General features: G+C 44.7%; 2 protein-coding genes across 5 annotated transcripts in view; one reads left to right on the top strand and one right to left on the bottom strand.

Annotated features, from left to right (window-relative positions):
- The window catches only part of LOC119434108 (pancreatic lipase-related protein 2-like), a 29398-nt gene extending 11104 nt beyond the window's left edge, over positions 1 to 18294 (bottom strand). The window contains exons 1-6 of the mRNA XM_037701425.2: positions 18144 to 18294; positions 16551 to 16831; positions 10662 to 10808; positions 7102 to 7210; positions 4660 to 4779; positions 2923 to 3054 (exon numbers count right to left, since the gene is read on the bottom strand). Coding sequence (XP_037557353.1) covers positions 2923 to 3054; positions 4660 to 4779; positions 7102 to 7210; positions 10662 to 10808; positions 16551 to 16831; positions 18144 to 18201 — 847 coding nt within the window. The 5' untranslated portion in view covers positions 18202 to 18294. The remainder of the gene's footprint in view (positions 1 to 2922; positions 3055 to 4659; positions 4780 to 7101; positions 7211 to 10661; positions 10809 to 16550; positions 16832 to 18143) is intronic.
- Positions 1 to 26635, top strand: part of LOC119434109 (nucleoredoxin-like protein 2) — a 150519-nt gene that overhangs the window by 93091 nt on the left and 30793 nt on the right. For 2 of the 4 annotated variants that reach the window (XM_049658932.1, XM_037701427.2), the window contains exon 1: positions 22633 to 22963. In XM_049658932.1, the coding sequence (XP_049514889.1) occupies positions 22772 to 22963 (192 nt within the window). In that variant the 5' untranslated portion in view covers positions 22633 to 22771. Of the gene's footprint in view, positions 1 to 10631; positions 10791 to 22632; positions 22964 to 26635 lie in introns of those variants that run through there. The other 2 variants (XM_037701426.2, XM_049658931.1) reach the window with 2 other exon arrangements.

The raw sequence follows: 26635 nt of genomic DNA, 5'->3' as shown, positions 1-26635 counted from the left end.
AGAGCTAGTTATCTCTATTAGGGTACTTGGTCTTCCCTTTTTCAAACTCTCTGCAACGGGATGACTATGTAAATGCGATATCACAGAAGTTAGGTGCTAACCACAATTTTGAATTGAAACTGCTACTTATTTCCAAAGACAGTAACGTTGTTGATCTGTAATTCCTTCTTTGATTCTTATCTAAATCACTGTTCTTTGGTGTGGGGGACCTACTACAGAATCCATCCTCTCGCATCTCTTAGTAAGGCAAAACATATTTTTGAGAATAATTGAGAATGTGCCAATTCTGCGTCCTACTGCCCAACTCTTTAATACGTTCACAATAGTTAGAGCACAAAACACATACGAGTACAAAGTGCTGCGTGAATATCTCCTGAACTAAGACCGTCATAATTCCCTTTTCATGTGCTTAGGAAATCTCCGTCGGAAAGAATTCCATAAAACACAAGAACAACAGAAACATGGAATATTCCGGTATTTTCGCACTGGTTATGGTCAGCCAATACTTCACAACAAACTTCCGCGTTTACTAAATGACTATAATAAAAAAAGGATATTGACATCCACGAAGTAAAATCTAAAACTGACCCCTTGAGCGGTCTTTGTTTTGTATTTGATGATATTCCTGAAGTGCCACATCGTAATTACGATGTGCACCTTGTAAAAGTACTTGTGCTGATGTATGATGCTGATGCGAAGTTATGACCCACCGCGGTGGCTCAGTCAGCTAAGGCGTTGCGCTGCTGAGCACGAGATCGCAGGATCGAATCCCGGCCGCGGTGGCCGAATTGCGATGGACGCAAATGCAAGAACGCCCGTGTGCTTGCGTTGTCGTTAAAGAACCCCAAGTGGTCAAAATTAATCCGCAGCCCTTCACTACGGCGTGCCTCACCATCAGAACTGGTTTGGCACGTAAAACCCCCGAAAAAAAGATGTGAAGTTCTGTAAATAATGCGTGCCGGTTTTGTGTAAGGCAGTAACTATAGTGTTGAATTTGATGTGTCGTCAAAGTGTATGACAATGTTGTCTTTAATTTGATGGCTTTGTCAAAGTGTACGACAACGTAAACAAAATGGTTGTGCCTCTGCTGCTGTCTTCGCAAGCATAGGGTCGAAGGACTCCCTCAAGCCATCCTTAATTGGTTTGTTCCCTTGACCTCCCATCACACTGTATTGGGATAAAAGAATAATCAATCAATCAATATTTGTGGCCAAAGAATCTGGACTTATATTCGTGAACAAACCTAGCATAAGCACCCAGCTAAAGGAGTCCCTCCATCGTGCCTGCCGTAAAGCTAGCATGGATAATTTCCAGACTGGATTTTAAGGAATACTGCATATCTAAACGCACTCGACGGCACCGAGGAACGACGTCGTTAATGGTGCCGTGGACGCCTGCGAAGCATCCCACTAGGACAGCTTCTCTGGTAGTTCCATCGAGGATGCAGCTAGTGGCATTGACTAGCGTGATTTGCTAGCGGAGCTTACGGCAATTAAAGATCTGTCAGGTTCCAAATTTTTCATTTTTCAAAAAGTGTTATGGGTCAAACTATATCCAAAATAAATCTTTTTTCTCGGTGCGTTCAATATACGTAAGGGGCGACCTACATTCGTGTTCGACCTACTTTCGAGTAAATGCGGTGTCATTCTGAGCCTACTTCCCCCACTTCGCTGTTTGTATCGTGTTTTTAGCCTCTTTACTCCAGCGATCTGTCTAATAAAAACAGATACTTGAAAAACTTCAGTACTGGTCGGTGTTAAACCTAGGTTCCCGAACACAGCAGCTTCACTCCGCTGTATCCTTTCGGTTACAATCACACAATGGGCAACGAGGGATCGACTCTCAGCGTTAGGTGCAATCTCGGAGACACCGCAAAAGCACCGGGGCCTCTGAGATTGCGCCGGAGGCCCCGGTGCAAATCTCTGAGGCCTCGCAAAAGGAGGGGCACTTCGCGCACGCACCGATAGACGGCGCAGCGTGTACAGAGGCAAAAGCGAGGGAGAAGCCCGGCTGCGCGGTACTTTAGTGTTAATTCCATTGACGACAATAAAGACCCCCAAAGGATGGGTATACTGCCTGAATATTTTGTGTATTCGGTATTGATTTTGTCGTCTGTAGACTCCCTAATGCAGGTGCTATTCCCAAATGTGTGATATTGTTGCCAACGATTAAGCCGCGCAATACACGGGACCGCCAGCAAGAATAATTTCGGAATAATTTGGACCCCCTGGGGTTCCTGCACTTGAACCTAAATCTAAGTACACTGGTGTTTTCGCATTTCGGCCCCATCGAAATGTGGCCGCCATGGCCGGGATTCCATCCCACGACCTCGAAATAAGACGCAAGTTTACTTACAACAGAAGTACACAGGTGTACGCACGCGTATTGCGTACACTAGTGCACATAACGAAAGCTACACTTTTGACATCTCACTATAAGCACCCGCTTGAATTGGTGTTTTCATTTCGCGATGCAGTGCATGTGGTGTAGTGAATAAACAAAAGCATTGCATAACAATAAAGTTATGACCAGTGCAGTGCAGAGACATAAAAAATGCATAGGGGTTACATGTTACATGTCAGGAAAATAAAGGGTGCATCAAATTTACCTGCACAGGATTAATCGGGACGCTTCTTGAAAGCTTCGCTTCCCATAGATGCCAACGTGTGCATCGAATCCATTGTTATTTTTACCCTTTAGCATAACTTCAATTTGGCAGAACACGAAATGCGATTTGGTGATCAGTTGTTTCCCACGCAGCGTTATGAAGATTATTATCAAGATTGAATCCTAATTGAAATGTTAACGTATCCGATATTTCTAGTCCGAATACGACAAGCACCATAACTAGCTTTTTTTTCCCCTTCTTTTTACGGTGCCACCCACGAGTGGTCTTCGAACTGCTATCGCGAATGGGTATACCTTTGATAACGCCATGAGTAAATATCTTCCAGACTCGGTTGACCGTGTCGCATCCTGGCATGTATTCGCCGCCGTTGGGATAGAAGTCGACGTGGCCGACGGGGTCCCACATTCCCATTCCTTCGCTGCGCCCTGCATGGGAGTCAAGGAGACAGCACGGTGATGCAACTGAAAGCGGTCTCGATGTAAATTGCCACCACTTAATTAAGAAAGTAAATGTTTCCGCTATGCAAACGGCCTTTCCTTCCGTTCTTCCCTTCTCCTGAATTCAAATGGAGGTGGAATTCGGGGATTCTCTCATACCGCGACAAGTGTATCTAGTTGAATGAAAAGTGGGGCGGTAAAATGAAAGCAAAACTGGCCTAATTATGTTGATTGCTTAAGCTGACATTCCTTTGGGCTGATAATTAATTATCGGCATCCGTTTGCTTGCACAAAGCAATTTACAAATTTGATGAAATGAAACGCGAAACGAATCTTCGTAAGTCCTAAAAAAGTGTCATTTCCTGAGCAACACCTCATAATATGTTACTGTTTATGTGAACGTCTATAAAAAAACACTCCATTTACCTAATGATTATCTGTCTTAAACCAATGATGTCATTGCAATTTCTTTTACACTGGACGCTTTATAAAGTTATTTCTTATAATTGGCTGTCACATATTTATGTTGCGAAGTTAGTCATAACGATAGAGTTCATGCAAACTTTCAGTTTGACTTTACTGTTTTATTTAATGTTTCGGAAAGACAAAGGAGATTAAGGAAATCTACTCAAAGCAGTTATTACCTGGCCATGGTACGTATCCTACTTAGATCGGTCTTGTGACTGTTAAAAGAGAGAACTGCCTTTTATGCGTTACGTCTGTGAACCGGGAACATTAGCGAGCTAAGCTTTCTATGAATTTTTAAGTGTATGATGGCATATAAGAAGACGGAATGTAGAAAGCTACGCAGCAGCGCAACAACAACATCGGCATTAACATCAACAACACGCATACCCTCGTAATTCACTGGAGTAACTTGAATGGGACCACAGGATATGAGCTCCTACAATTAGATGATTTTCTATCGCTGTCCGCATAGCTGCTTCTCTTACCTGATGATCATTTGCGAGTTAATTTGTCATTATGATCTCCTGCTGCTGCCTACCTGTTGCTGTCTACAAGCATGCAACGTCACCTATAGAGTAAACCAAAACCCAACAGCACAGCATGTCCGCAACAGCATTTTGCTTGTTGCTTTTCAACACAACCCATGTATATCCCTGTTATCGCTGCATAATGTTGTTTAACTGTGCTCCTTCTACGGCACATATGTTATCATCAACTGGGAAACAGTCTCTTAGAAACATTGTCTCATGGGCCTTTATCGACGATTACGTAACTTCCACTGCAGGTTTCCCTGTGGGTTGGTGGGGGAAGCCTATCATTCGTTAAATTGTTGAGCGTCACCCACGCAACAAGAGTCCTTATCACATCACGCTTGCACAACTGTTGTGGACTTACTCGGCTGCAGCTAATATCACACGCCACGTAGAGACATGCCACTCAAGCCAAGCGGAGCGTCAAAGATTCGCAAGAACCTGCAAGCACGGATTATCGGCCCCTCACGTGGCACGCCCTTCTTCTACATCCGGGAGGCCATTCCGGGTTTGGCCATTATGATCTCGTAGGAAGAGCGCCGCGACATTTTTGTCCCATATCCCATTCGAGGCTGTGAATAACTCAAAGGCTTACACAGCTTGACGAGATAGGGATGAGCATCTGTGTGGATGGCGTCCACAAATTCGGCGTCCGTGGGGTCCACGCGTACACTGGCTGGCATCTTCTGGTAGTTTGGTTCGGCAGGATCCAGGGCTGCGTAAAAAGCGAGAATTTCAGCTATCTGAAAGATAACCAGCGAGAAAAGTTAAAGAAAGAAATTGAATCACCATCCCGGCCCCGCAAAAGTGGTTGTCCAGCGAAGCTGTAGAGAACCACCGCTACGACTGCTGAGGGGGGTATGCAATGCCTTATGGCTTTAGAGAAATGGTAGTAACGCTATTTTAGAGTAATGCTAGTAATGGGAGTAATGCTAGTTTTGACAGCACGCCGCCGCCCATAGTAGTGCTGCAACAACAATCGAATCAGTTGATATAGGCTGGTTATTTTATATGCGAAAGGCTAGGGGACGTCTCTCCCCACGTCGCATGCTGCCGTCGCCGCGGCAGCTTGCGCAACGGTAATCTTTACTGGGAAACGGATGCGGGGAGTGCTGCGTGTTTCGCGCTGCATGTAAACGCAGGAGCGCCTAATCCTCAATTACGCGGTTCGGATGCTTGTTTTGAGCTTGTTATTTATTGAAACGTATGCCGTTCTGTGTGTTGTATGCGCTGATTACAAATAATGTATGCAGTGTTCGCTTCACTTTGCTTGAGTGCTTGTAGCCTCTGCCTTACGGGGGTATGAGCCCTTAATTGCATTTGTTGTTATGAGCCATTGATGATGATAGTTTTCTGTCGACGTTACGCCACGAATCCTAGGGATCCTAGCCATTGACAGCTTCGCTGTAAAAACATGGTGGTTAGCCAGAAGAAAAAATTCGGTTTGCTACCCTGTACTGGGGGTGCGGTAGAGGACGTAGAGAAAGAAAACTAAAAGAAAGCTTAAGATTTCTTATTTTCCAGATATAGCTGCAGTACAGCAATTTTCGAGCTACGTTATCGAGAGTCCCCGTCACTGTGGTAGTATAGTAGCGACCCAGTAACGGTCATCATCGTGTCGCCGTGCCGATGATAATAAAGTTTATTTTAAAGATTGCATAATAGAAGGCATGTGAGCTAGTTCTGAACTTGCACAGAAGTTTAGCAGTGATATTTATGGACGAACAAAAGCAGCACTTATTCAAAAGTGCGCAGCCGTATAGAGAACGTTATGATCCACCACGGTAGCTTAGTGGCTATGGTGTTGCTATGCAGAGCTGGAGCGAGTGGGTTCGAATCGGGCAGCTCCGGCCGCATTACAATGGGGCCAAAACGGAAGTACTACTCTTGCGCTTAGATTTAGGGGCACGTTGAAGAACCCCAGGTGGTCAAGATTATTCCGGTGTCCTCCATTGCGGTGTGCCTCACAATCAGATTGTTTTCAGCACTCAAAATCGTACTTCTTTCCAACGAACCTACTTTTTTTCAGGAAGTTCTCGTGGTTATGATGCATTAATTTATCCTGCAGTTATTCGCAATATCTTCATTTCGTCTTTATTCAAGACAATTTGGTAAAACCGTTTTAGGTGAAATGGCAAGAGACTTTAAACTTGCCTGACTTCGTCATGTTACGCTGACAGCGACAGCAGCACAAGTAAGTTCAAAAACCAACAAAATACATATATGTTGGAAGTAGCAGGGAAGTGTTACAAATGTAATGGTATGTGGACATTTGTAATATAGGAAGTCAGTAACACAAAGTTAATCAAACAATCATAATAATCATCATCATCATCAGCCTATATTTATGTCCACTGCAGGACGAAGGGCTCTCCCTGTGATTTCTAATTACCCCTGTCCTTCGCTAGCTGATTCCAATTTTCGCCTGCAAATTACCTAATTTCATCACCCCACCTAGTTTTCTGCCGTCCTCGACTGCGCTTCCCTTCTCTTTCTTGGTATCCATTCTGTAACTCTAATGGTTCACCGGTTGTCCATCCTATACGCATTACATGGCCTGCCCAGCTGTATTTGTTCCGCCTAATATCAACTAGAATATCGGCGATCCCCGTTTGTTCTCTGATTCTCTTTCTGTGTCTTAGTGTTAGGCCTAACATTTTTCGTTCCATCGCTCTTTGTGCGGTCCTTAACTTGTTCTCGAGCTTCTTTGTGAACCTCCAAGTTTCTGCCCCATATGTTAGCACGAGTAGAATGCAATGATCGTACACTTTTCTTCTTAAACGACAGTGGTAAGCTCCCAGTCAGGATTTGGTATTGAACAATAAAACAAAATCCAACATCAATCAAACAACAATCAAGCACTAAGAGGAGGAAAGGAGATAAGAGCAATATACAGAATAAAGTTTATTTTCAGTACAACATACTCGTAACATTCTTGGAATAAAAACGGATAATGACGGAAAGTAATCGCAGTATTTGCATCAATTTCCAATACTCTTTTGCTGTTAATGTTAAACTTGCTTTCTTCGAAACTCACCTGTGATCCTGCCGAGGTTGGTGGTGTTGGCGCCGGCGTAACCCGCCACATGTGCACCCAAGCTGTGGCCAATTATGTGCATCGACCTCGGGTCGGCACCGAACGCCTCCTGTAAATCAGTGCATGAGATCGCTGTATATATACAAGCCAACACCTGCATGAAAAACCACAGTTCATCTATGGGACAAGATATATAAAACAGGGCACGGCGTACCAGTCTTGTTTCTATTATGGCTCCATTCCAATACTTGCCCTAGACAGCTAAATAGACAGCTAAGTGGATAGCGACCATCTAAAGTCTCGTTCCAATTCTGACGGAGGCGGCAAAGAAGACAGCTTCGAAAACACAGCATCCAAATAAAAAAAAATTAAGAAAACGTGATGCAGGCAATTTTGTGTCCAAACAAGATGGCGGCAAAACAGAAAGCTTGGGAACTTTGTGGGAAAGTTGTGAGCTCACAGAAAAATGTAGCCACGATGCCTTACGCTCTTAACGTAGGCTAAGTTGTGCTTTTAATATGTTCTCACACCCGAAGCGTCAAAATACAGCGATAATGTGTTTTTTATCGCTTTTCCTTGTCGACGCCGCATCCCAGAGAAGCCGTGATTTTGTAGAGATGCCTTCCGTTCGATTCTATGCCATTTTTATTATGGACCGTTCACGGCGGGCTGATCACGTCGACATCGCGGGTGGAGCTTCGCTCTGACCGCCGGCCAAGCGCGAAAAGCGAGAAAAAGAATATAGCACTAGAAAAGGCTTCACCACAAAATGGAAGCCCAGATGCGTTCCACTATTTCAGCACGTAGCTGTCTTTTTAGCTGTCTATACGTAGAATGCCTGCAATGCTGGCCAGAATTAGAACACACCCTATATGTCTTGTCCCGTGCGTTGTCTGCGCTGTTTGTCGTATTCAACGCAGAACAAACTATCCAAGCTGTGAACTCATAGTAACAAATTTCTTTTAGTATGCATGTAATACTAAACATTGGTATGGATCTAAAGATTAAGTTAGCTAACATTGGGCTGCGTTGAGGTAGGTAAAGTTCGGTTACGTAGGGTTATAGTTTAGGTTTGGTTGGGTTGTTATACTTTGTTATGGTAGGTTCATGCAAATCGACGCATGTAGTCTATAGTGTAAATTGGACTACACTAACGTGCTGCGTAGTTTCTGTCACACTTTAAAAACGCAGAATTGAGAAGAATATTCTATATTTTCCGACTAGGCCTTTCTTTACCTACGCCGTCATTTGACGGATCTTATTGTGGCGTTTTAGAAGGAGTCCAGTGACAAGATGGGGAATGCGGGAGATGCAAATTCAAGACGATGAGCAACACCGAGAACAAGGTGAAATGAGGCGCCAACGGTTCGACAACTGGGCTTGCCTAAGACAAGTTCACTTGTCAAAGCATTGGCTCCCGCTTTCACCTTGTCCTCGTGTTGCCCATCATTTTAAAAGGAGGGCATTTAAAATGTTTTAAAGGAAATGAAGCTATATATTATAAAATGCACGTTTCATGGATGAGCTATCTCACATCGGGGGATTTCTTGCGTTATCAGCTCCACCGATGCAAATGCGCAAAAACATGCGACACAATGCACGATATTTTGCGGGAAAAGCAGAAAAGGAAAGGCACTCAGCGTACCGCTATCAATAAGTGTACGAAAGAGCATTTGGAACAGAAATGATGACATTACGATTTATCGAGCGTACGTCGGCTGCATTGTCGGGTGTATGTCGACCGCATTGTAATTGTCAGTCATGCGAGGAGGGGCTGTATCTTGTATCGATAATTTAAAGTTTTCATTGTTCTTGCCATTTGTCTTTTCTCGCGTGAAGCCGCGCCGCCACTATCACCACTATCACTAGTATCGGCCTCTCCGTGAGTCAGGTGACACGAAATGATAAGAATCTGAGTATGCACCTGCCCGTGTTGTTTCGACCTTCGTCGTCCCTTTTTGCTGACCTAAAATAATTGAAGGACAAAGGACCACCACAATATAATAGCTTGAAACTTGCAAAATTACCTTGCTTTGCAGCAAAGATAGCAAATGCGCTGAGAAATGGAACAGGAGGGAGCGTCACGTGACTCATTTGAAGCCCACCTATGTCGGCCCAGCACGTGGTTAGGTAACGGAAGGTTTTAGCGCCACCCACCCCCGCGCTCAGCACGAGCACTTGCGAACAAAGATTGCAACAGCAGCGTACGTTGCGATTAGAAATATGATGTGTACATTGCAAGAAACAACCCATGTTGCACAAGTATGTCGGGGAAAAATGTACGGAGAGCGGTTGTCAAAGTAAGCGAGGTAGTACGTACCGAATAAACCTGCCGGCAACCAAACATACGGGCCGAGTCCGCCGAGCGCAGTCGATAGTTAGAGGTCACGTGGGGAGACGATGTTTGTGGGCACGGGAGTAAGTAAGAGTTAAGGTAACGGTTTTACGGAATGTTGGCACGAGAAGGCTCACTTGGTGCATGATATTCCATCTTATAATAGTTTATTTCCTTCCTCGATATGCAGTCGTCGAAATAGCCCTAAGTTTAGAATAACATCAACTGTCACAACTGATTTTAGAGGTTCTGCCCTCTCTGTTTACAACTGAACAAACCAGTAAATGCGTAACTCACAAAAGTTATTGAATGTAAGAGTCATCTCCCATTGGACACCGTGACGCCGATCACCTCGGTATCACATCGACGGCCGTCCTGAGTTGCGGGAGCTCGAACAGCGACCAATGCGAAAACGATCACATTAGAACAGCCCTCGCATTCTCATGTTCAGGGAATCTGCTCTGCGTTAATGAAAGCTTTCCATTGTTTTTATTCACATGAAATTAAAGGAGAAGCAAGTTGGCGCCTTAATTGGTGACTGTTACTCCTCTTCGCAGGGCAAGCGAAGTAAAAGCACAGAAAGCACCAGCAAAGCACTGGAGACCATCAAATATCACGGAAATTGGTGAAGTTCTGCACAACGGCAAAGGCAGGCACATAACAGCATCAAATTGCTCTCTGAGACACACGCAGTATCGTAAACAAGTGAAAGCGGACAAAGAATTCACGAAAGTGGCAGTTTGGGCTCTTTTTTTATAAGTTTCACTCTAAAAGTAGCACTTATAAGTTGCACTCTATACGTTTTGCAGGCGATACGGTTATGTCTAAGCGTATATACTTAACAGACCACATAACATCATATAACTGAACCAAATGTGATCTACACCTATACGTATTTGCCATTGCGATATGCTTTTTGCCACTGGCTGACCGCTGCCGCTAATTAATATTTCCAACTTGACGATTGGCTGGCATTTGTTATTGCGAACAGTTATGACGTAAGAGATTTTTGGGAATACGGGCCCCGTGTCCGAATTCATGAGTTCGTAAGAGCTATTTCTCATGGGTGGTCCGCTTTTGCCAATGTGTTCATTGCCGCCATTGGCTATAGCTTACGAACTGAACTGGCGTAAGCATTGCTTTGTAATACTCGCTTAATAAGCTTCACTCTCTTTCTCTCTCTCTCTCTTTGCAGAATCATCTTTCATGGAGAGCGAGCGCCTACCTTCAGTTTCCTAATGAAGAGCGCCAACTCGGCGCCGACGATCCTGGCGTTGGCGCATGCGCTCTCGTAGAGGCCAACGTTTCCTTCGCTCCAGTCGACAATGATCACGTTCACGTCCGCCTGCTTCAGGTAGGCATCTTTCATTTCCTGCAACCAAAAGTGGTGCGAGAGGGGCCATTAAGTGCCAACTGACACTCAGGAGATGAATCTAAATAATAGTGCTAGTGTTAGCTGTAGACAACGCGTACTACATAGGGCGGTGTAATGTAAGGATTCCTTGCTTTCAGTTCCATTTCTTTATTATGCACCGACCACGACTTGCCGAACGTGGTGATACCGTATGCGTACTAGCGCCGCTATTAGCCCCGACTAGACTATGTGCGAAAAGCAAGAGTGTTGGAATATAATGTTTACATTATCCGGGCCATCAACGAGGACAAGGAAGCGTTCCTCATCTACCCTCCGTCCCCGTTGCTTAAAGCTAGCGTACACTCGATGGCCCGCAAATTTATCCTTTGACTGACCTTGTATTGTTGTGCGCTGCTCTGCGAGAAGTGGAGTCTCAATATGGTGAAGCCATGACTCAGTCGACGTGCATTACCAACTCGCCTAAGCTATTACACTCTCGACCAACGTCAGTCTAGAACAGAGTTGCCAACCTCCGAAGCTAATTTTCCCCTAACTCGGATAGAAAAATTCCCCAAATTTCCCTAGATTTAGACAAAATGCGGTTATTGAGTATGTTCTCTGTAAGATAAACTGCGCACGGTGTCATACAAATACTCAATATTTTAGTTTGAAGACTTATTTATGCATTCGTTTGAAAGAATTTATTGGTCACTGTGCTTAAGCTGAAATGATGTCACAGTGCAAGTTGCAATGCTTACAACAGCATTTATTCGCGCACACCTCGATAATGTCAAACGTAGAAGCAAAATTGTTCCTATCGAGACGTTTTGGCTACCATCAGACACGAGGTAATAATAATAATAATAATAATAATAATAATAATAATAATAATAATAATAATAATAATAATAATAATAATAATAATGAAAGTAACATTATTTTGTGAGTGTGCTTGCAGAAACTAAGAAAAGCAGAAAAAAAAAACATTTCCGCCTCCATTCCACCCTGTGCAATTGGACGTACAGCGAAGCTGTCGCCGACGTTACACAAGCGCCAGCACCACAAGGCGTCGCACCGTGGAGATCAATGTGGCGTCCACAACCTCGTTCGCGACCCTTCCGTTGGTGCTTCGACGCCGCGGTGCGCGTTCGCGGCCTCCATACGCTTACGCGTAACCCGCGTTCACGAAGTGAACGTCACTGTAAATGTTAAGTCTTGCCCCGATGTCGATTACGGTCGCAGCACACTCTGCGCGACCGATGCAACGGACAGAGCGCCCACTCATCAAGCACAGATACATCGTGTGCACACGTTCGTCACTCGCGCACGCGCACAGCTGTTCTGGAGTGCAGCATATATCCTCATTCTGGGAGACCTCCCCCCTGGTGCAAGTGCGTTATCGAACTAATCCAACTGCTCAAAGTGCGTCACAAAATTTGTAAAGTACGACTTACACGCAACCTGCGCACATGATAGCGTCGGATTGTAATTTGAACAAACGAGAAAACACAATTCTGTTACGCGGAAACTCAAGATTACGCTTGCTCTAGAGACAAAAATTGTTTTTTTTTCTTTGTCGACGTGACGGTGTAGACGCACGGACACAGAAAAGTTCTCGGGGTAGCCATATACAGCCTGGCTGTAAAAGTACTACGTTCTATACTGCTATGGAGGAGTAAGAGAACGCAGATTAGCCAAAAGTAGAGAAGCTGCATGTACGCGACGACAAGGAGCCCGTGTGTTCTGCACAAGAAAGCCAGCCTCAACGGCTCCGCTCATTCGCATCGGCTAACTTGTACTTTTCAATACATTTCTTAAAGTATGATTTCGGTTCTGCGCTCATAATACGGACAGTTCCTTTGGCTAGGTAGGCAGCTAGGTACGAACGGCAATAGTTCAGTAAGAGTGATCTGTTTAATTGCCACAGGGCATCCACACCTTGTCGTTTACTTGAAAATGTGCGTTCACTGAGCTGCTGTACGATTAAAATTAAGTTATATTGGCATTCCAACGCGAAGGCAATTCGCGGGGACTAAAGTCAAAACACGCCGTCACCTCTGTAGTTTCATCGCGACAGTGGTTACTTTCCTCCATGTGTAAGCGAAAAATTTCCTGGATTTTGACAAAATTTCTTTTTCCCTAAAGACGACACGAATTCCCTAGATCTAGGGAAATTTCCCTGGGGTTAGGAACATTGGTATAGAAGCACGTAATCTTGCGCCTGAAACAGACGCACCTTACGGGAGAAAATGGAGACTTCAGGTTTCGCTTTATTTTTGTTTTACGAATGAGCTTAAATAAACGAATCACGTCGGTGTGTGGTATCCACGAGGATGTCGGGGAACTTGCGCTCTTGGGATGGTTTACAGGCACAAGTGCACCAGGAGTTAATTGCCCCACCTTACATTAGGGCACTGCAGCCGTACACAAAATTCAACGAATTCTAACCTGTTACTCTTGGAGAATAGATCTCTATCGTTGCTTTTTGCCGTTACCTTTTATAGCCGTAATCAAAGATGTTGCAGGGTAGGAAACCTGAATTTTTTCGGGTTAACCTCTCTGCCTTTCCCACCACGTTTCTCTCTTTTCTCTCTCTCAAATGTGTTGCCGTAACCTATGACGCCTGTGTAAGCTGGTTCTTCGAGTTGGGTCATAACCATGCAGTGTTGTACAGTGAGCTCGCTTCCTGGCGCACCAATCTTTTGTGCTCATTGTAAACGTACCCTTTAATGGCATGTTCAGCGTAGCAGGCAGGATTTCACCGGTCACGCCTCCGCATTATTGGCAAAAATTGGTCAATCTTCTTTTATTATAGAAATATATTCGGTTTACTCATGGTTTTGAAACTTAAAGGGGTTCCTGAACCACCCCGCGGGCTTGATAAAAAAAAAAAAAAGAAAAGATCCTGCGGATACGCTGCTGTGAGTATCTCAGCCGAATTTTGCCCTCGTGCAGGGCACTTGTGGCTCACAAGCAGAGCGCGAAATCAATTTTTTTAAAACTCTCTTTTCAACAAAGGCCTTCTCGTCACCCTTTCGGGGCTGCCGGCGGCTGCCCCTTGACGTTCACAGGCAGATTCCCGTAGAGCGCTGCCATTTACCGATAGCTGACATCAATAAAAAAAAAGGGTATTTGGATGAATGCGCTTCTTACAGCTGTTACTGGATACGTTTATTGATGCAGGGGCCCCCTATAAGGCGAAACTATTCCAATCTGTTTTTGTTCCCATCTCCTGACGTCAAATTTATGTGACCACCACCGAAAGCATCGGGTGGTGACCCGCAGCTTTGTTTGGACAGACCAATCAAGCGGTCTCCTGGTTTATGTGAGGTCGTTTTTTTTTTGGTGCTTTCAGTGCGAATAGCATTGCCTTCCTTGACTGCTTTCTCTTTTCTAATAGCTTGACAAGAGGCGAGGAATATGCAGAAGTGAAAAGGCTTTCGGTGGGGCCGAGATAGCACACTGAAAGTAGATAACCGGATGAGGAAGGTGGTGCTGGCATTTGCGATTGGTGCGCTTCCCCTTGCCTTGCCGTGGCTTGTTGAAAATCACAGCAGTGTGCAACGGAAGGTTTACAATGCCGCTAAATCGGATCCTCAATGAGTGTGAGCTGGCAGGGCGATGTCGTCTATGCTACCGAAAGTGCTCGACAACGATTATACTGCTGCGCATCATATTTTATTACATGCAAATAAATCATTCTGCCCGGCAGCTCCGAGTCGGCAGCGCCAGAGCGATCGGCGGGCAGCACCTCCTATTCCTTTCGAGGTTTGGTGACGTCGCGTGAGAAAGGCCAAGTGGGTGCATCCCGAAAAAATTTTAACTAATAGTGGTGGGCTAATGGCGAAAAAAGGCGTAAAATGGAAAATATTATGTTTGTTTTGTTTGATTTAATTACGCATAATCAGTGTGTACATGTCATATCAGATGAGAAGCTTTCGCAGTTTTTGTGATGTCGCGTGACAGACAGGCAAAGTCGGTGCGGCCCGAAAAATATTTGACCAATCACGGAGAGCTGATTACAGAAATGGGATAGAAACAGTTTGGAATAGCTTTACGTCATAGCGCCTCAGTTTACTAAACAGGCTTAAGTAAGTGAAAATCTGCGCTTCGGAGAAGAATATATTACGTACTTCCGGGAAAAGCCGATTATCGTCTGCTTACGCTAGGGCGCGCCCGCCCACGCAGGAATAGCACTTTAGCCCCACTACTTATCGGTGTCGCAGCCGTCGGGTCTCTCTAATTTCAATTAATTTTGAACACTCTAGTAGCCTCGAACCACGCCAATCTTAAGATCAGACCACACGCACGCTTGTCAGCACGCGCTCACTCCGGTCCACTCCTCACTCCGGTCCACGCCTTGGCAGACATCGCTTCGAACTGAACTATTGACAGCCCTTCTTAATGCGCAATTTCAATGTGGCTACTATCCGTTAGTCAAGCTGGCTCCGGGCAAAGCCGGTCGACACAACCTGGCACGGTAAGACTGGACCACAACTGCGCGAGCGCGCACTCCAACCCTGTAGTGCACTTTGCAAACGCACTACAGTTGCGTGTAGCTGAGCTTGCTGCGTGACGTACATACAAGATACTACTGCCTCCACGGGGCCCCGCGACGAGCCCGCTCGCTGAAAATCGAAACCTGAGTAACTCAAGCAGGCTAGGTGACTATTTGTCACCGCCCCGTTTCAAATGAAATGCCTTATATCATCGATCATCATCTGAGCTCCCTGCAGCTCGCTGAGCATAGAGTTGCTATCTATATTAACTCCAATGTTCTGAAGACAACAGCGAGATCTTAGTAGGTTAGGTTAGGTTACGTTAGGTTAGGTTAGGTTCGGTTCCAGGTGCGTGGCGAGTTTGCCTGAGCGCCAACATCCGACTGGAACAAGTTGTATGCTTCCCGAGTTGTATACTTTCGAGGTGCGTCGCCATCATGTTCGAAGCTCGTTACTAGGGAACGTAAAGGCGACGTTTCGTTCAAGCCTCGAAAATTGTGTGATTGCAGTAGCTATAAGTGCGAAAGGAAACGTGCTAAGCATGCCACTAGGTGTTAGAAAACACGGCCGCGCGTAGCTATCTAGTACACTGTAGTGCTGTACAGCAAAAGGATGGGACACCAGCAACTTGAGGGAGTTGAGGGATATCCTCCGAGTTTGGTGCGTGGTAGGCGCCAAAACGGTAATTAGTGGCGTCTACGTCAACATCCAAAATCGAATTCGAAACGCGCACCTCGGTGACGTTCAGTTGGCGGAGCGTTGTGGGCACGGCCGGCACCGCCGTATCCTTCGGACTGAAAGGCATTGAAGAAGCTAGAAGCTGGAGCACCGCGAAGACGATCAAAAGGCGATATCTGATTGCCAATAACTCCGCTTTTGCTGAACGTATTGAATTACTTTTTGCTGCAATGTATTTATGAAATAGCCCATTTTAACTTGAAGTGCATTTATCGACTTCGATAAAAAAAAGTGTTTCAGGGCCCCTTTAAACAAAGACCGAGACAGGCGCAGGTCTGTCGTTGTTTGCGCTTCAATACCGTGAATATCTGCAAACTATCCTAGTTGTGCACTCTTCTATAATCGGCATATATCGGCTTAGGTACACTCTCAATCTTGCTCCACTTAAGTTTCACTTAGTAAGTTGAAAACGTCTGCAAATATGTTCCACTTAGTAACCATGTGGAACGGGATTAGGAACGTAAAGCATCAGCTTAGATGCCCACAAGACAAAACGGAAACAGGGAAATGTGGAATCACTAACGGACATCCAGGCGCCGAAGGATAACCTGTCCAGGTATCCGTGTACGAGGAACTTTGTCTCCCGGGAGCTGTTGAAAGGTGCGGCGCTAATCGATTCCACGGGGGAATTCCACATGAGCACCACGTGGCCCGGCTGGATGCGTCGGTTGTACAGGAGGAATTTGGTGTTCACCACGTGCCTGTCTGCCGGGACGAGGTTCACGGGACGGTGCACGGGGTCGTAGAAGTCGCCGCCCATGTCCATGCAACCGAGCTCCCCGTAGCATTTCACTTCCGCGCGCACTGTGGGGACAAGTGGCGAGAGCGTAATGGACGTCACAGGGTTGTTCGACAGATTTTCTTCCCGAGACCCGAAGACAGCGCATGAACATAATCGCTTTTCAAGTCGGTTCTTATTACCGACTGGTACGCGTTTCGAACATGCATGATCGATAAACCCGTTGTTTGCCTAAATACCATAGTTAGATGTTGAAGGCGTAGATGTACGTTAAGAAAGTATAGCCGTCAGCCTTATGCTCTTGATGTTTTTTTCTCAATATCGTAAAAACAGCTTATTTTTGCCTCCACGAGGATGACAGTGCAGCATTGTGTGGTAGCTAGGATGTAATGTTGATGCAAAGCATCATCGATATTTATGCCAACTCACGGTATTCCGCGAATGCAGTTCACTGGTCCTTTTCGTCAAGCTGTCATTGTTGTAGCTTTTTGTTTTTATCCAATCATTTAGTTTTTTCTCGAAAATTGGAAGAAATGAAAAAATAAAGAATCTGGCCTGGGGGTATTCACAAAAACTTCTGTACGCTAGAATATCTCGTAAGAAAAAAAAATTCCGCAACTCTTGTTGCAGGACATATTCTTAGTGAAGGCAGCCGGCCGATGACAAAGTGCGCTTACGAAAGAACGCCTGAAATCTGAATCTGTGATGACACAATGGTCTAGGTCAAATTAGTGCCAATTTTCACGAAAGATGACGGCAAGATTATGCTTAAACCACTTCCATACGGCTCCGCATGCATCCGACTGTCTATGAGGAAGGAATATATTACTTAATCACTTCCGAGTTTATTTAAAAAATGATTGAAGACAATGCGCATTATAATGCTACAAATATCTCATGAGTGATATAACTGTATGGCGCCCAAGGAGCAACAGTTCTCAAGACGGACAAATAGAAGATCATATACGAGTCACAGGCACCGAATTCGAGAGAGACGTCTCGCTTTTTAACCATAAGCTCTAGCACAGGGTTTAACCCCGATCTCCTGTTCCAAATATACATATAAAACTCAAGAACACCACATTTACCTTTAGTGGTCCACAGTGTTTGAACAAGGGGTGTCGCTGAAGTCTGTTTGAACAAGGGTACTTATCTTCCTCGAAGCATTGCCTCCAACGACATCTCTTGTTCGACGACTGTTGACCACTAAAGTTTCGAACTTCCTGTGATCGTCCCTGTTGCTATGTTTACATCTAGCAATTAGTGTCCCCCCTCCTAACATGACTGAACACACTGGTCCATTGTTTCCGGGCATTATACCTTAAATAGAGCTCCCTTCCCCGATGGGGCAGGCTGAAATATTCCTTACAAACATACCTTTACCGATGAGAATCGAGGAGCAGCATAAAAATAAGACAGATGTTGTCGACCACATACTGCGGTGCTGGTACTATCCTGCAAATGCCGAATGTCACACTAATTGCAGGTGGATTCGTGAGACCACGCAAGCTGGCAATTAGAAGCTTTAAACCGCATATATAGAGAAGGTCGGCCACACCGATTTTGCCATTGTTCTATGGCGATAAGCCCTACGAGAGGTGTGTAGGCAAAGATAGCGTTATCTCGGTGCTCTTGTGGCCACGCGAGGGCCGATAATTACCGTTGCGGCGCCATTATAGCAAAATTAGAGGCCATCCCCCTGGTCATCCTCCTCCCGCCATTGGCTACGATAGTTTCGAGTCATCAATTTGTGCATTCAAGGCACACGTTTAACCACAGATATAAGTTCGTCCACTGCATTATTTGTCCCGTTCACGCGTCACTATACCAGTCGCGGGAGTGTCACCTGACCATCGAACGATGCAAGTTACGGTACTTGTGAATTGAGGATGATGAATTGATATGCAATCACGTATAGGCGGGAGATAATGCACATTTATGTTTGCATTGGTCAGCGTAGGGTGGTACGATCCGCTCAACATAATGATCGTATCCCCTTCGATAAGTATGAAAGGAGTGGAATATAGGACGTTCAAGTAGCGGCATGCGAATGGCCTCTATACGAGAAAGTTTAACATTGCGCAGTCTATTGCACAGTTACTCTTACAGTGAACACCTATTGTATTATACGGCCGTTGATTACAGTTAATGTATGTGATGGAGGCCTGTAGATTAGGGCTAATGGCAGTAAATGGCGTAGAAAACGAAGACAGACAGAAAGAAAACGCGTGGTCTTCGTTTTCGGCGTTGCTTACCGTCGCAAGCTATATTGAACCAAGTATCCCAGCGTCGCACGCATCTGCAGATTACGTTTTATTCATGAATGTCTGAGGCCTAATGGATCATATATCAGCTGGTTTATTACAACATCGTCGAAGGAATGTTGCGGTTATAATGCATATATTACAATTTAGCTATCGTCTTCAAGAGTGAAGGTTAGTGTTCATCTTAAAGATGTCGCTGAAGCCAACGATTCGGCCAGGGGCATTGTCTTGGTCACTGCAGCAAATAAAGAAGTTCAGTGACAAGACAATCTAGCACGTCCGATGCGTGCTAAAAGGCTTCAAGGGCTACATAGTCGTTTACGTTATTCTAATCTTGCACTTAGTTGGCTCGAGCACTGCTGCTCGTGTTTTCTGCAACTTACAGTGTGGGCCTTACTGCACATAATAATGCAGCATGTATTACTGCAGCATTCTGGCGCTGTTGGCGAAGAGATGCATGTAATGACTGAAGACTAGATAATTGCGTACAGTGGTTTTAAGGTGCGCCACATCAAACGCTGATCGAATTCTCCCAGAGTTTGAAAAATTGCACCGGGGAAACTAGCGGTAATAAGAAAATTATCGCACCGTACCGGAAGCTTTAGCTATCGTGTTGCTGTATGAATAAAACGAATATTCGATTTAATTTACCTCTGTGACAACTTAACGAACTTACAAGTGCACTTGTAGCACCAAGAGGAATTAGTTCCCATTCCCCTCCCAGTTCAAAACGCTTGTGAGATGCAGACACTTAATCTTCAGGATTGTGCCTAAGCCTTATTATGCTTCACCTCCTAAGGATCATGTCAACGAAATGTGTTTCACGCTGAAGACAAGGCATCGAATTTGGGGCCAGAGTAATCTAATGACTCGATTGAAATGCTATTCATTTTCGCACTTCATCGGTTTCTTGCACGTGGCGTGTGTATCATAAAGCCTAAGGTATCTGTGAAAGCGCCATTTTCATATCTTCATAGCACGGGGCTTTACAAAGCATTTTTGTTGGTTTAACGTTCCCGAGGCAGTGGCTACACTTCATCTGTTCAGAGAGAGAGGAAGGCAAGGAAAAGCAGTGAGGTTAACTAAACGCGCGTCCGGTTTGCTACCCTGCACTGGGGGAAGGGGTTACGGGTCAAGAGTTAAAAATGAAGGAAAATTATACCCGTCACGGGCATTTTATTCTGGAACTCGCTACAACAACAACAACAATGAACATCATGATTGTCATTACGGACACTGTGATTATGGGGCCCTTGTCAAAGTTATCACGTATTTACGCAACACGAGTAAATTTCATATCCGGTGTTGTTTTTTAGCTGCACCATATTAAAAAAAAACATATTATGGCAGATAGTACACTTTTAACCCGTGATCCTAATTACTCGATGAGGTGGCCATTCCAAAAAAAAAAAACGAAATCAAAACGCTTAATAGTAATGAGCATAATTACGTCAATTACAAGTTTAATTAAATATTCTGACACATTTTAACCTAAGAAGTGTAACTAGTGAGTTTGCAAGGCGTATACCACTTGGAACGAATTTTCACGACTGCACCAGTGTCGAGGTAATTTTCAGTGTGTCCGACCAAATGCATTGGTGTTCCAGTTACTATTCCGTTTCCATTCCGAAAACAATTTTCTTTAAAAAATGTAACTGGAACGCCAACGCATTTTGTCGGACACGTTGAAAATTAATATCTTGAAATTGAATTCGTTCCAAGTCAATACGATACGCTTTGCGAACTCACTAGCTACAATTCGTAGATTAATGTATGTGATATGTGCCGCAAAGTAATTCGCGTAAGTATGCTGATTATTCAATCATTAATTTTAATTTCTCGAAGTAATGGAGGGCTCATATCGTCTACCCTAGCTCAAGGCTGAGAATTCAGGTACCTGCGACATGCATTCTTTACAAATTTGATGCAGCTAACACAAAACACCCTATATACATATAGTAACTGAATTTTTCAATGGGCCAAGCGTATTTAGAAAGGTGAGAAGCACAACTACATACATTGTCGTGACCGGGAAGAACCCCAGTCGCACAACGGAAGTCACTAAGCTAACTGGTTATTGGGCGAACCTATGCCCAGCAAAACAAGTAACACTCAGCACAATGATGGCGGCGAGCGCGTTCTTCGGCCGTCGAAATCTTGTCTGTGGCTAAGACACTTCGGCTATTTATCCATGACTTATTGAACCTTTCAGCGTAATCATTCGTGTTCGCCTAAGTTGTACAATGCACACGGCAATTATCGCCGCGCGCACATTCTAATTGCACAAGGTTCGGCGGCGACGTAAACAACTGATAGAACCAGCGATAACATTCGAGAAACTTCCGATACACAAAGGCGCGTCTTGCACTTTGCGATAAATTTCAATATGCTTTAGCCGTTGAAACGCGGTCACCGGGAAAGATAAAGAAGTACACCTGGCAATGTATATCAGGTGTTCTTTTCTTTTTTAAGTCCAAACTTTTTCAAAATTGCCTGTGGTTCTACGAGTTCTACGAGAAACCAAAATATCTAATTGAATAATTACCGTAATTACACTAATCACCTTTTAATTAATTACTTTACGGCACATATTTAAATCTACGAATTATAGCCAGTCAGTTCGCAAAGCGTATCCACTATAGGATCGAATTCGCAGGACTGCACCAGTTTTGACATACCAATTTTCAAAGTGTCCGATAAAATGCACTGGCGTTCCAGGTACTAATTCAAGAGAAGCTTGTATATGCTAGCCTGCGCCGGCGATGTAACGCTAAAAAAACCAGCTGATCTCAGAGCTGCACAGGTGACTCGCGCTCGTGCCACTGCTCCCGCGTTCGTTGTCGTCGTCTTATTCCACATTTGTCTGTGTTGCCACTAATCATTCCAGCGCAGAATTTCACTTCTCTTCTGTCGTCGTAATGAGGAGACCTCCCATTAAATTTTTACGTAACGGACAGATTTAATTTTGAAGAAATTAAATCCATTCGAAAATACGTTCAGAATGAACACGCTCGGGAAAGCGCTCGTCACCGACATGCCGATTCCAGCGTGACGGCTTCCGAAGCTCAAGTGAAACGTCAGCAAAGAGCCGCGGACCCCGAGTTGAGGGAGCGCGATGCTGGTGCCAAGCGTCAGCGTCGTCTAGCTCTCCAGGAACCCGACAATGCTGGTGCACGCTTCGGCAACGCTAGCGCCAACTTCCCAGTGTGACGTCCAGGTTTCACCGCGAGTTTCTCAACCGAAACTTCGGAGCCAGCTGCAGTGTGTGTGGCCGGTTGTGGTTCTAGCACAACGTGGTACTCGTCAGGGCAATTCGTTCGGAGGAACACCGAAGAAACACACGACGAGCTTCGCTTACCCCCATCTCCTCGACAGGGGAGGGGCTACTGATTTTTAAAAGAAAACGCTGTTTTATGCATTGAAGCCCAAAAGTAACTGGAACACCAATGCATTTCTACAGACATACTGAAAATTAATGTCCTGGAAATGAATGTATTTCTGATTATTACTTGGAATATTCTCCCCATTTCTTGGCCAATCCCAATACCCGTTTATAGTGGGTATGAGCCACAAACTCAGTGGACAACATTAACAACAGCACGTTCACTAAGCGTTCTGAATATCTAAATTCATAACGGCGTTTCGCGACTGCTCGAGGCACTCCCTGCAACCGCTTGGCTCTTTGTGACCCTAGCCACTGGTCGGGAATCCAAGCGGAATCAGCCTAACACGCGTGGCACGATGGCTGACATATTCAAGGGCAAGTCTTTGATCAAGAAGGACGGCAAGTCGTTTCCGGCCGAGCCGGTGCTCCGCGACAAGCAGCTCATCTGCCTCTACTTCGCCGCGCAGTGGTGTCCGCCATGCCGCATGTTCACACCCGTCCTGGCGAACGTCTACAAGGACGCCAAAGAGGATAACCTGGCCATAGAGGTAAACGCACGCGTACTATCATCGTCATCAGCCTATATTTATGTCCACTTCAGGATGAAGGCATCGCCCTGTGTTCTCCAATGACCCTTGTCTTGCGCTAGCTGATTCCAACTTGCGCCTGCAAATTTCCTAACTTAATCACCCCACCTAGTTTTCTGCCGTCCTCGACTGCGCTTCCCTTCTCTTGATATACATTCTGTGACTCTAGTGGTCCACCGGTTATCCATCCTACGCATTACATTGCCTGCCCAGCTCCATTTTTTTCTCTTAATGTCAACTAGAATATCGGCTATCCACGTTTTCTCTCTGATTCACACCACTCTCTTCCTGTCTCTTAACGTTAAGCCTAACATTTTTCTTTCCATCACTCTTTGCGTGGTCCTTAACTTGTTCTCGAGCTTCTTTGTTAACCTCCAAGTTTCTGCCCCATATGTTAGCACCGGTATAATGCAATTATTGTACACTTTTCTTTTCAACGACAGTGGTAATCTGCCAGTCAGGATTTGGTAATGCCTGCCGTATGCACTCCAACCCATTTTTATTCTTCTGTGAATTTCCTTCTCATGATCAGGGTACCCTGTGAGTAATTAACCTAGATAAACGTACTCCTTTACCGACTCTAGTGGCCGACTCGCGATCCTGAATTCTTGTTCCCTTGCCACGCTACTGAACATTATCTTTGTCTTCTGCGTATTAATCTTCAACCCCACTCTTACACTTTCTCAGTGCTGTAATTCGGCCCCATTGTTGCTGAATAGGCCAATGTCATCTGCAAACCGAAGGTTGGTCAGATATTCACCGTTGATTCTCACTCTTAAGCCTTCCCAGTCTAAGAGCTTGAATACTTCCTCTAAGCACGCAGTGAATAGTATTGGAGAGATTGTGTCTCTTTGCCTGGACCCCTTTCTTGATAGGTAACTCTCTACTTTTCTTGTGGAGAACCAAGGTAGCTGTGAAATTTTTGGAGATATTTGCCAAGATATTCAAGTGTGCCTTCTGTACTCTTTGAATACGCAGTACCTCTATGACTGCTGGTATCTCTACTGAATCAAATGCCTTTTCATAATTTATGAAAGCCATATAGAATCATTGATTGTACTCCACAGATTTATCGATTTCCTGTTTGATGACATGGATATGATCCATCGTAGAATATCCCTTCCTGAAGCCAGCATGTTCCCTTGGTTGGCAGAAGTCAAATGTTGCACTGATTCTATTGGAAATTATATTGGTGAATATTTCATACAATACTGAAAGCAAGCTAATGGGTCTATAATTCTTCAATTCTTTAACGTCTCCCTTCTTGTGGATTAGTATAATGTTGGCGTTCTTCCAGCTCTCTGGTACACTTGAATTCGTGAGGCATTGCGTATAAAGAGCCGCAAGCATTTCAAGCATAATATCTCCTCCATCTTTGATTAAATCCACTGTTAATCTATCTTCTCCAGCAGCTTTTCCCCTGGTCATGTCTTGCAAGGCCTTTCTAACTTTATCGCTGGTTATAGGTTATATCTACAGTTATATAACCACTTCTAATGAAAGTAGCTTGGCTGCTCTTGGCACTGTACAGATGAGTATAGAATTCTTCTGCTGTTTTTACTGTGTCATCAAAATTTCTGATGATATTACCCTGCTTATCTTTGAGTGCATACATCTTGCCTTGTCCTATGCCAAGTTTTCTTCTCACTGATTTCATGCTGCGTCCACATTTTACTGCTTCCTCAATCTTTTTCACGTTATAATTTCGAATATCCCTCACTTTTTTCTTGTTGATCATCTTTTGACAGTGCAGCAAATTTTATGTGATCTCTCGAGTTTGACACTTCCGTGCTTTCTCATTTCTTCATTAAGTCTTGTGTTACTGGGGAGAGCTTACGTACTGGTTGCCTTGGTGCCTTACCTCCCACTTCAAGTGCTGCTTCTGAGATCAGCCTAATTACGGTTTCATTCATTACCTCTATCTTGTCTTCATCTTCCTGTTCGAAAGCAGCATATTTGTTTGCGAGCACCAGCCTGAATTGGTCTGCTTTTACCCTTACTGAGTCTAGGTTGGCCTGTTTCTTATTGACTTTTGACTAATTTTATTAATTCTCTCGTCAAATTGAAAGAAATCCTAGACCTCACTAACCTATGGTCAGTGCACTTTACCCTACCTAACACTTCTACATCCTGTACTATGCTGGGATCGGCAGAGAGTGTGAAATGTATTTCATTCCTTGTTTCTCTAATAGGGCTTTTCCAGGTCCACTGCGCTTCCTGAAGAAGGTATTCGTTATTCGGAGCCTATTCCTTTCCGCGAATTCTACGAGCATCTCTCCTCTGGTGTTCCTATAGAATCTACGCCGTAGTTGCCAATTGTTTGTTCACCAGCCTGCGTTTTTCCCCACTTTTGCATTGAAGTCACCCATGACTACTCTATACGGAGTTTGCACCTTTCTCATTGCTAACTCAACATCTTCATAAAACTGTTGCATGTCTTCATAATCGTGACTGGAGGTTGGGGCGTAGGCTTCTACTACCTTCATTATATACCTCCTTCATTCTATACGCGTACTGTAGGCTTATCGTATTCAGTGAACCACGTGAAGGCAACGGACAATGAAGCGGCGCTGACTAACACTGTGGCGGTCAGGACACCAGAACCCGCATTCAAACGAGCTCACGTATCGTCGTCGTCTGACAAGAAGACGAAGCTTTCTTTGGGTGGAATTCTCGGGCGATCACTTTGGGCTTTCGCGTGACTCGGCACCGAAAGCGTCCCGGACAAGTGTTCTTGGCGCTGTGCCAAGCTCGTTATCAGTGCCAAGAGCGCTGACGCCGCTAGTTAGGTGCCGAAACGAGCCAAGTCTCAAGAAAGCGAGTGTAACAGGTTGGCAACGTAACGGTAAAAACCGCGGGATTTAGAGTATTTGTTTTAAAATCATAAATTCTGCCGTTGTTCGAATGTAACGCGAGGGTAGAGTTCAAGCAACAAAAATCATGAAAAAAAAACTCGCGTTACAATCAAGTAAACACAGTGATTGAGACTGCAAATACACAACCAGGATTTCTCAGAAAGAAAGCGAGAGAAATAGATACATTGAATTGGATGCAAAGAATGGGAACAAAAAAGACTAGCGATGAGAAGAAGAAAGCAAAATGTTATCAGCACGATAACACGAAGGGAAGTGCCTTGCTATTTGAGGCTCGAGCTGGTTGCTTAAGTACAAAACATATCGGAGCAAATATTCCCGACAAGATGACATTGTATGCGGCAGCAAACATCCGGAGACGATGCACTCGGCACATCCTAACGGAATGCGAAGTGATTCACCCAGTGAGACGCGTATAGGTAACGTACACCTTCCAGAAGCGCTTTGATTTAAACTGGATGGAAGCGTCAACCGGTCAGCAGTCGAGATAAGCAAGAGACGTTTAGAGTATTGGTGGGAAAAAAGCAGGGAAGAGATTGATACGACCGGATCCGTTACAGGCATAGGTACCGGTACAAGGTAGATAAGTTTTGAGGAAGAGAAAAAAAAAAGATTAAAGAGAGTTATACAAAAAATGCGAGAATGAAAATCATGTATAGCATACCCGAGTAACTCACGCAGACTAGGTCAGTATTTGCCGCCACCCCGTTTCCAAGGAGATGTCAATAGATCATCATCGAAACACGAGAGAGTATACACC

This window comes from Dermacentor silvarum, chromosome 11 (genome assembly GCF_013339745.2).
Source record: "Dermacentor silvarum isolate Dsil-2018 chromosome 11, BIME_Dsil_1.4, whole genome shotgun sequence".
NCBI classification, from domain to species: domain Eukaryota; kingdom Metazoa; phylum Arthropoda; class Arachnida; order Ixodida; family Ixodidae; genus Dermacentor; species Dermacentor silvarum.
Note: the sequence above shows the minus strand (reverse complement) of the source record. Positions and strands in the feature narration are given on the sequence as shown.